Source organism: Akebia trifoliata, chromosome 2 (genome assembly GCF_017979445.1).
Source record: "Akebia trifoliata isolate Shusen 1 chromosome 2, ASM1797944v1, whole genome shotgun sequence".
NCBI classification, from domain to species: domain Eukaryota; kingdom Viridiplantae; phylum Streptophyta; class Magnoliopsida; order Ranunculales; family Lardizabalaceae; genus Akebia; species Akebia trifoliata.
Genome location: NC_141376.1, coordinates 6,088,973 through 6,100,043, shown reverse-complemented (window position 1 = coordinate 6,100,043; position 11,071 = coordinate 6,088,973). Strand labels below are relative to the sequence as shown.

Below are 11,071 nucleotides of genomic sequence, written 5' to 3'. Positions count from 1 at the left end.
TGCACACCTGTGACACGTGTTGGTTAACGTCGTGACATTGTTTAGACGTGTCTTGTTAAAATCATTATGATTGATGATGCCAAGAAAACCTTGAGGATTAGTTTCTATTGTTGTGATCGACTCCAAATAGCATTGACAGAATTAATGTAGCATGAGCCCATCACGTGGTAAGGGGTTTCTAATCGAATCTCAAATCAAGCTTGGGACCATCTTCAGGGTTGAATAAGTTGTGAAGGATTATTGATAAATTTGAGGGTCCAACTCAAAACCAATTGGCAATGAGAGGTGAGGCCCATGATCTTATAAAAGAGAGACAAGGTAATTTGTGTTTGATATGAGATTAAATTCAACACGTCCACATCCGTGTGGGTTAGATTGGGCCAAAGTGCATGAAGATATGAATTAGATAACATAGAGGAGAGAAAGACCTTCTTTGATACCATAATACATTTGAGGGTTCAATTCAAAACCAATTGACAATGAGTAGAGAGGGTTAGGATCTTATAAAGAGAGAGACAAAGTAATTTGTTTCCGATGTAATTGAGATTGCCTCAATTAACTTCTCGCTACGTTTCCCTTAATAATGAAGAGAACATGGCATCTAAGTTACTTGTGCACATCAAAGGGGCAAATTACCCTAATAGGTACTGTCACTCTCTTGAATCTTACAAAGATTATAAAAAGAATCAAAATTGAAAACCCAAATTAAGATTATAGATGATAGTTGAGCTGTAGCTTTAGCTATTGTGTCTTTCATGCCCTCACGCATGCATCATGTATAGAATATTTTATTTAATAAATGGATTTCTTATCAAACCAATAATAAGGTGAGACTAAGATTGGTATAGTAGTCCCAAATATTTGAAATAAGACTTTGATGATGAAGATTATGATTTCTTATGTAAATGGATTTTTCAAGTCATTGCTGGATTATGTTGACTGAGTAATAATAATAATAAATGTCAAAAGAGATAATCGTGAGGAAATAAATAGAATAATTTGCCTATGACACAATCAACTGAATCAAACCTGCCTATGACACGTGGCTCTATGGGTTTTTTCAAACTGTTGAAAGCCCCCTCTCCGTTCTAAAGAATATATGAGATGGGACGGGCTATTTACACCAACTTTTTTAATCATCACATCCGCTTAAACGTTAAAGGTCAATAATGTGTAACTACATAAATACTATTTTGGATTTTATTATGTTTTAATGCATATATTCACCTAGCATTCACCGAGCAAACGCAACTTTCCCCTCTTACTAATTTGAAGCATATCAAACTCTATCAAAACATGCATATCAAAAATTTCTATCAAACTTCAGTCGAATTCACATAATCAAACGATTTTTTCTAGAGATTCATCAAATGATCGTGTTTTGATCCATTTGTGAGAACATTATTCATTAAAACCTGTTTTTTTAATCATTATTTGATATAATCAAGCATTTTAATAAATGGAAGTGAGTTTTTATGATTAATTTCCATCATCTTTTGTTCTTTGAGTTGTTTTTAATCGTTTTGAATATGAACCATGTTAAAAATCGATTTTATCTTTATCATTTGTCTCATTTTTTTTTTCAATTTCTAGTACGTTTAGTAAGTTAGGATTGAACTCATCAACACAATTTTGGTGGGTACATACCGAATGCATTTTTTTCGTGTGGGATCCCCATATAAAGAACTGTTCAGTATGTATCTATCATATGATAGTGTATTTTCCAATATCTTTCTATCGAATTTATAGGTTTTAGATTAGTAGTTACATACCGCACAATTCCTTGAACGAAATTTAATGTGAAAAATGTTCGGTATGTTATTATCAAAAATTATTGAAAGGTTCAGCAAGTTACTGGTTGTTTTAAAATAAATTGGTGAGTGAAACTAACAAACAATTTTTTATTATATACACCCACAAGTACATTAGGTGAAAGCATTAAATGGGTGTAGAGATCAAAGAACTTTAAGATGAGGGGTTTTGAGGAGAAAATTCAACAATTTTTTTTAGAGGTCGAAAAAAAAAAATGTATTTTGGTCATTTTTCATTAGTCTATGAGAAAAAACCTAAGTGTATGGAAGAATGTCGAAATCAACAAAAATATTGAGGGAGAAGGGGATGTCATCAGTTTGTAAACATAGGAGTAACTAAAATATCCACTAAAAATTGAAGGATCATATTATTAATTTGATAACATAGGGATGTCTTAAATATTCGTTGAAAATTTGAGGGTGCTTACCAAGGTCAAAGTGGTATGTTATTGATGGAAAACAAAGAACTGTAGACCATTTGCCTTTGGATACATAAGAAAAGATTTATAGTTATGTGTATTCCCGAGGGAAATGATTTACGGTTATGTGATGGGGTGTCGGAAAATCATTATTCTTTAAAAAGTATCTAAATAGAGGGGGGTTAAAATAAACTAAAAAATTTCAAGGGGTGGGGATAAAAAAATTCCCTTACTAGGCCAAAACAAGGATGGGCAAACTCAAAATCTATCCAAATATTAGTGGGACAATGCAATTTTCAAAAATTATCGAATGCCCCATTGCCCTAAACCAGTCATTAGGGTCGAAGATGCCTGGTTTAAGGGGAGAAAACCAAGGGGGTTGCGGTTAAAAGTTGAAGATGAGGGCATTTAAGTCATTTAAAGTAGTCTCATGGTGAAGACCCAGGTCAAGACCGTCAGGACATCAACAGTTGGAAAACGCAGGGGCATCTCTAATATTGACGAAAACGTGGAGGGGGTATGTGTCAATCGCCGTAACTCACACACAGTGACAGTTCGACACTTATCTAGAATTTTCCTGTATAAAACCAAAGCAAAATCTTTCCCTCCCTTTTTATTCGTTTTTTCACCTACAGTTGCAATTTTATTGCTTTTCGCCTCAGCCAAGGAAAATGGTTTGGGAAGAATGGTACGAAAAAGAAGAAGAGGTAGAAGAAGAGCAAGACATCCCAATCGATTTCGATTTCGATTTCTTCTCACTCTTATCGAAGCCCAAGGTAAGAATTGTCCATCGCTTCTTATGGTTCTGTTTCTAATCCCTGCGTTTGCTCTAAAAAATTTACGTAAAATTAGGGTTTGCTCATTTCATTGTTTGTTTAATATTTTCTCTATGAATCTTTTTCTCTTTTTTTAGCGGTGTTGTCATCATTTGGAGAGATTTTTGCGTCTTTTTGATGCTCTAGGAGAAGTCTGGAGAATTTTATAATAATGGAGGGGTTCTTGGGTAGGGTTCATTTTTTTTTTTCTTTTAAATTGGGGATTTAGTTTCCTTTTGGATCTTTGTTAGGACTTAGGGACGCGGGGGCAACCAATTTCTTGGTGAACACAGACAATGAAAGATGTGTCTCAAAGAGAGGAAGTTTTGGGACCAATCGATCCAACGGTCATAAGTAGGTTTTGAAGAATCTGAACTCTATATAGTTTATGTAGCAGGGATGATTATGATAAGATAAGACGAATGAGTGAAAATGTGAAATAAGATAAAATTACAAATGAACACATTCATCAGAATGCCTAGTCATCCATATAGGCAATTAAATAAGATATGGTATGATTACATCCTCGCTTAAAAGGAACATGCAAGTTGAAGGTTCTAAAAGAGTGATAAAAAGATCCAAAAGAATGTGGATTCACTTAGATTACATTTGGATAGAAAGTAGAAAGTTGCTTAAGGAGAAAGTAACTTTTAGAAAGTAGAAAGTAATTATCTTTTGTTTTTTAAGAAATTAAGATTTTTAAAATTAACCCAAACAAGCATTTTCATTTTTTAACTTTCAAAAGTAAAAAAGTTACTTTTTCATGTGTATCCAAACAGGTCAATACATGTATACAGTTGCAATATTGAAAGACATGACTCTCTAACCCATTATTGATCTAACCCACTTATAGAAGACATGACCATATTATGGTTTTAATACTCGGCTTTGCGTCTCGTCCATGCCAGATACCGAGTCATCTCAGACGAGTTTTCCGATACGTTTAAGATGTCTCATTCAAAATTTTGGAAAATGAACATGGGATTTTAAATCTCGTCCGAAAAATTGACTTGTCCATCTATCTCATCCATGACTGATACCGAGACGATTTGGGCGATACATCTCAGTCTCGGACGAGTTTTGGAACCATGGACTATATACATAATTGAATGAAAGAACAAATTTGTGCAATCAGCAATAAATTTTTAGGATAAGGCGCCAATGTGGCTTTTTTTGGTTTTAGAGGCTTTCTCTTACATAATGTTTGATGACATAATTTTACACGTCTCACTGATTAGCCATGTCAGGGATTTCTTAACCTGACAATAAGTCATTTAGAAAAGTTGTTGATCACACAATCCTAAGGACAATCTGATGAAGTGCAAAGACGCTGATACTGATTACCCTGTGATACAAGTGATTACAGTTTGTTTATAAGTACATTTTTATATAATAATCTTAAACTATGTCATAACAAAAACAAAAGATGTGGGTGGGTGAAAGGAATAACATATTGTAAGTCAGTTTCCTATGCGACTATAATAATTTGGTCTATATATTTGTTCGTTGATTTGCATTAAATATGTACATGGTACATTGGCACTCCTCTCATTTATTTTAGTCCACTTACGGGGCAGGGTTCTATAAACTCTCTACAAAAACACACACACACACACACAAAATCTTGCTGTAGATTTGCATCCTGATCATATTTGGCCATATGACATCGTTTTTTTTTTTTTTTTTTTAAATATTGGGTACAAAGATGCCTTGTCAGATCAGCTTTCAAATGATATCAAACATGATTAACTCAAAACTCTTTTTGATGGAGATGCATATCCATGTACCGAGTGTTGAGATTAGACTGCACGAATTGCTGAGGAGTTCCCTTAACTCAAGTGATGAACAAAGGGGAGGGATTAAATGGTACAGAGAGAATGTGCATAAGTAATCTAAGAACCCTTGTCTATTGTCTTGTAGACGAAGAAATGAATGATTAGTTGATACAAATTGATTTTTTTATTTATTTATTGTCTTTTGCTTCATTTGGGTGTGTGGAGTATGGGGTTACGGGGTTCTTGTCACACCATATACTAAGTTTTTACTGTCTATACACTGTAACTTAAGTCACCAAGGAATAATAGTCCAAAGGAACTAATTTATTATAAGAATAACTAGGTGAAATTGGAGACACAAGTGGTCATTGAGTATTCTCCTCTCCTTTCCACTTTTTCTACATCCTTTTCCCTATTTCCCCGCTTCATTTTATCTCTTCTATTTACTTATTAATTTTTTTCTTTTATTGGCTGATCAAACTTACTCTTTTGATTTTGGGTGAGATGAGAGTTCTAAGATTCACTATATCCTTGTATGATGGGGTTTCTGCCCTTTTCCCCTTAATATATACTTCTTTGTACTGATCAAGAAAAAATTACAAAGTAGTGGTACACAACAAGGATCTGTTGTATATTTCGTTTGAAAATGAAGCTTATTAAGAGTGTCCTTGTTTGGTCTTTTACCTTCCATTTATAATATTTTTTGTGTGGATTTCAATGTAGGATTACTACAAAATATTGGAAGTGGATTACGATGCTACTGACGACACCATCAGATCCAACTATATCCGTCTTGCATTGGTTTGTGTTTTGATCTTAGTCCATATTGCTTCTATATGATTCTCTTTGTTGACATTCTTACTTCTATTTGTTTGTGCCTGATATCTAGTTGGTTTGTGTTCCTTATGACGTTACCACTTGCAAGGATTATGATTTTTCTATGGCATAGCTATGCTCTATACATATGTTCCTCTATTATCTTTTGAACATTTATCTGAGTTAGTGCTGACTAAACTTTTAGAAGTACCTACGCATATTTGCTCATCTATTTTGATAGTTTATTTATTCTTGAATGAAATTTATGCCTAGAAGTGTTTTTTAGAAGGATAAATTTAGGGATCTCCAGATCAATCCATATCATTTTTTTTAGCTGACCAGTTTTTTTTTTTTTTTTTTTTTTTAATCTTTTATGGTTTGTCATGAATTTTGACAGAGTTGGCATCCAGATAAGCGGAAAGACCAGGACAATACAACTTCAAGATTTCAAGAGATAAATGAGGCTTACACAGGTCACTTTTCTCTTCTTCCTTTTTCCCCCCGTTTATTAAGTTTATCAAGTCTCTCATCTCTCTTTTAAAGCATTTGAGATTTGAGATTGAGCTCCCATTGCTCAGCAAATGGATGTTGCTCTTAACTTATTAGTGTCCAAGTATGAAAGATATGAGTGGATTTCCATGCCTGCATTTCATTGCCCTTCAGTAGTGTGGTCCCATTTCTTATCATTATTCAATCTAGCTTGGTGCCATCCTTTTTCGATTTCTTCCCTGTTAATTTGCTGGAGGTCCTCAAATTGTTCTGGTAGAGAAAGGCTTCTTTGTAAGATTGCTCCCTATGCCATTTGTTGGGGCCTTTGGAAAGAAAGGAATGGACGTACTTTCAATGGAAAAGTGTCAACTACTCAAGAGTTGATTTTAAGCATTCTCAGTTTGTTATTTTCTGGTTCAAGCAGTTTAAGGAGTTTAGGGGTTTGTTTTTCGAGGATTTTGTGTTCAAGTGTGAGTCTGTTTGTCTTGAGACAGTAATTTTCCATAGTTGTATGTTTCTGTGGACTTCTTGTCCTCTTTTTAATAAAATTTTTACTTATAAAAAAAAAAACAAAAAAAAACTATGCATATAATATCAATTTTTTTATTGTTCCATATACGTCTGTTTTTGTTTGAATGAGTATTCTGGAAAAGCTTCAGTGTTATGTAAAGTAGATGAGTTGAATGAGGCATTTAGCAACAAAAAAAAATAAATTGTATGAGGCTCGTACACTGTAAAGCAAGTCTGGTCTTGTCTCCACTCATGACTATGAAAGGTCAAGGGGGGATCGTTCTCACTGATAGGTGCGTAGAAACATAAGTGTGCTTCGACCATATCCTGGAGTGGGGCCTCACACTTGTCCGTGCATACGAGAGGGCCAAAGCAGCACTTTTGGGGGACCTGCTTAAAAAATGGATGAAGTATGCAATGGAACACCCAATCACGAAACACGCACTTAGTCCCAGTAGATGGGTGTGAGTCTGAGGGCTTCTACCAGGTCTGATTCATCTTTGGGGGTGGGGGGATTTGAGGAACCCTTCTTTGGCCGGTAGGGACTGCTTGAAGAGATGATCAAATTTCCCATCCAAACCCTACTCTTACCATTCTACGTATAATTTAGTTGTTTTTGGATGTCAGGCTTTCAGATATATGAGTCAGATCTTCTCTTTCACACTCCATATAGTCGTTTATTTAAGTTTGATAATGTACGTGTTGTTATTTTTATTTTATCACTTCCTATGGTTTCAATCCATCATTTGTACATTATTTCATCAATTCCATGAAAATTATAATGATTTTGTGAAACATATGCATTTTCAGAGTTATACCAAAATAGACACAGAAACATAAAATTTAACAGCGTGGCAAGCTGGTGATACATAATTTGACTGTTGGATGAATGTTTTTTTAACAGTTCTGAGTGATCCTTTTAAAAGGAGAGAATACGACAAGAAGGGAATGCTGCACGTCTACGATTGCGGCCTATTTGTAAGGAATTTTAGTCCCCGTTTCAAATGCGTTTTAGCTGAACGTAGTTTTTTTTTTTTTTCACTTCCACTTGATACAACCCATTCTGTAATTTGCAGGAGTACCTTAACAGACACAAGGGTCTGATCTTAACATGCAATGGCCTTGGAATCAAACACTCAATATGGTAAGTTAAAACAGAATGCACATACACCCCAGGCAGCACATTCACATACCACTGCTCTCCCTAGGTTGGTCTGTAGGTTAATGTGGAGTGGGCTTACTGTACGTATATATTTTCATGCCATCATACAACTTGAAAACTGCTACGTAGTCAAGTAACTACATAAGTCCCTGTTATCATTATGTCTGGACAGGTTTTTTTTTTTTTTTCCATCTCCAGTTGTCTTGGTTTGTGATTTCGACCAAATGATCAAGTAGGATTAATGTCGCCGACCCAGTAAGTGGGAAGTGACCAATCAATAAAGAATGATTCATATTCAATGTATGGATCGGCCATCCACTACATTAAACAAAAAAATTCAGTGAAGGCTACAGCAGCAGATTATCATTATCGAATCTGAGAAGAGTAAAGACTGATATAGTCAATAAGGCTGGTCCTAGTTCCCAAGCCCGATCTGGTCCTTAATATGGATCGCAACCAGCATAGTCTGATTTCTAAATAGACCTCATAGTGCAACCTTACTATGTCCATGATTGCCTAGACCAGTACAAATCCTGGCCCCTTGATAGCCGTAGTTACTGGGAATCTGCTTTGTCTTCCCTCATTTCCATAGACCTGAGCACTATAATTTTCCTTATTATTATTGTCCTTGATTTGCCTTCCAAATAAATAAATGGGTTCTTTGGTGTAGATGTTTATGTCCTTCATGTTCTTTCACCCGAATCTATTTCCTCTTGCCTCTTAATTTTTGCAAATAAATAATAGTAATAATAATAATTTGAAGGAAAACTTCACTATGCCATCCAAGTATGTGGCTAGAATCATACATTTTTAAGTTTTATAACTTTTAAATAAATAAATATTCCTTTTTTAAAGAATATTTTTGTATATAAAAAAACACTTCATAGCATAATATATATAAAATTGTCACGTAGGATTGGCTTTGCTTGCGGGACTCCCATCTACACTTTCATAAATTTACCTCTAAAACAGCCAAGACTGAATGGTCAGTCACTGAATTTTCAAATATAAAATTCAAATCCAATGATGAAATAGTTTTTGGGTGTCGCTTGGACCTGTGGTCTGTGTGTGTGTGTGTGTGTGTGTGAAGAACTTTGAAGTAGACCACTCTATTCTTAGAAGAGGTCAAATACTTTCCCATTGAAGCTATCAATGTCCAATAATCACTTGTGATTGGGAAATATTTTCTAGTGAAATTGATACGAAACTTATATTTCTCTAATTATCTTTTACATGCATCCTCCTTAACCCTAAAAAGGTCCTTCAAAGAGATCGTTTAAGAAATATTCTCATCTTTGAATCAAACGGTTCCCTTTGAAATCTTTTTTTTTTTTAGGGGTTTATGTCAACTACACTTTGGGGTCCTGTGCATTTTTGTAATTTACTCTTGGCCTCAATGTAAATTGATGTAACGTGGATTATTGTCTTAATTTAGATGCATATTTTCTTGAAGGTACTATGTATAATTATATAATTAAAATAAGGAACTTGAGTTCGAACCACATCATAGAAATAAAAAAAAAACAAAAAAAAACTATGCATATAATATCAATTTTTTTATTGTTCCATATACGTCTGTTTTTGTTTGAATGAGTATTCTGGAAAAGCTTCAGTGTTATGTAAAGTAGATGAGTTGAATGAGGCATTTAGCAACAAAAAAAAAATAAATTGTATGAGGCTCGTACACTGTAAAGCAAGTCTGGTCTTGTCTCCACTCATGACTATGAAAGGTCAAGGGGGGATCGTTCTCACTGATAGGTGCGTAGAAACATAAGTGTGCTTCGACCGTATCCTGGAGTGGGGCCTCACACTTGTCCGTGCATACGAGAGGGCCAAAGCAGCACTTTTGGGGGACCTGCTTAAAAAATGGATGAAGTATGCAATGGAACGCCCAATCACGAAACACGCACTTAGTCCCAGTAGATGGGTGTGAGTCTGAGGGCTTCTACCAGGTCTGATTCATCTTTCGGGGTGGGGGGATTTGAGGAACCCTTCTTTGGCTGGTAGGGACTGCTTGAAGAGATGATCAAATTTCCCATCCAAACCCTACTCTTACCATTCTACGTATAATTTAGTTGTTTTTGGATGTCAGGCTTTCAGATATATGAGTCAGATCTTCTCTTTCACACTCCATATAGTCGTTTATTTAAGTTTGATAATGTACGTGTTGTTATTTTTATTTTATCACTTCCTATGGTTTCAATCCATCATTTGTACATTATTTCATCAATTCCATGAAAATTATAATGATTTTGTGAAACATATGCATTTTCAGAGTTATACCAAAATAGACACAGAAACATAAAATTTAACAGCGTGGCAAGCTGGTGATACATAATTTGACTGTTGGATGAATGTTTTTTTAACAGTTTTGAGTGATCCTATTAAAAGGAGAGAATACGACAAGAAGGGAATGCTGCACGTCTACGATTGCAGCCTATTTGTAAGGAATTTTAGTCCCCGTTTCAAATGCGTTTTAGCTGAACGTAGTTTTTTTTTCACTTCCACTTGATACAACCCATTCTGTAATTTGCAGGAGTACCTTAACAGACACAAGGGTCTGATCTTAACATGCAATGGCCTTGGAATCAAACACTCAATATGGTAAGTTAAAACAGAATGCACATACACCCCAGGCAGCACATTCACATACCACTGCTCTCCCTAGGTTGGTCTGTAGGTTAATGTGGAGTCGGCTTACTGTACGTATATATTTTCATGCCATCATACAACTTGAAAACTGCTACGTAGTCAAGTAGCTACATAGTCCCTGTTATCATTATGTCTGGACAGGTTTTTTTTTTTTTTGCATCTCCAGTTGTCTGGGTTTGTGATTTCGACCAAATGATCAAGTAGGATTAATGTCGCCGACCCAGTAAGTGGGAAGTGACCAATCAATAAAGAATGATTCATATTCAATGTATGGATCGGCCATCCACTACATTAAACAAAAAAATTCAGTGAAGGCTACAGCAGCAGATTATCATTATCGAATCTGAGAAGAGTAAAGACTGATATAGTCAATGAGGCTGGTCCTAGTTCCCAAGCCCGATCTGGTCCTTAATATGGATCGCAACCAGCATAGTCTGATTTCTAAATAGACCTCATAGTGCAACCTTACTATGTCCATGATTGCCTAGACCAGAACAAATCCTGGCCCCTTGATAGCCGTAGTTACTGGTAATCTGCTTTGTCTTCCCTCATTTCCATAGACCTGAGCACTATAATTTTCCTTATTATTATTGTCCTTGATTTGCCTTCCAAATAAATAAAT

At 35.2% G+C, this 11,071-nt stretch overlaps 1 protein-coding gene across 2 annotated transcripts; it reads left to right on the top strand.

Moving 5' to 3' along the window:
• Positions 1–2,768: 2,768 nt before the first annotated feature.
• LOC147409121 (uncharacterized) lies at positions 2,769–10,718 on the top strand. 2 transcript variants are annotated; one of them, XM_086425656.1, is made up of 5 exons: positions 2,769–3,006; positions 5,544–5,621; positions 6,034–6,109; positions 10,167–10,240; positions 10,334–10,718. In XM_086425656.1, exons 1-5 carry the CDS (start codon positions 2,902–2,904, stop codon positions 10,403–10,405), a joined length of 405 nt encoding a protein of 134 aa, XP_086281782.1. In that variant the 5' UTR covers positions 2,769–2,901; the 3' UTR covers positions 10,406–10,718. The 2 variants fall into 2 exon arrangements, with proteins under 2 accessions (XP_086281782.1, XP_086281773.1); XM_086425647.1 differs by lacking the exons at positions 10,167–10,240; positions 10,334–10,718 and adding exons at positions 7,540–7,613; positions 7,712–8,096 and having other exon boundaries at positions 2,773–3,006.
• Positions 10,719–11,071: the final 353 nt, after the last annotated feature.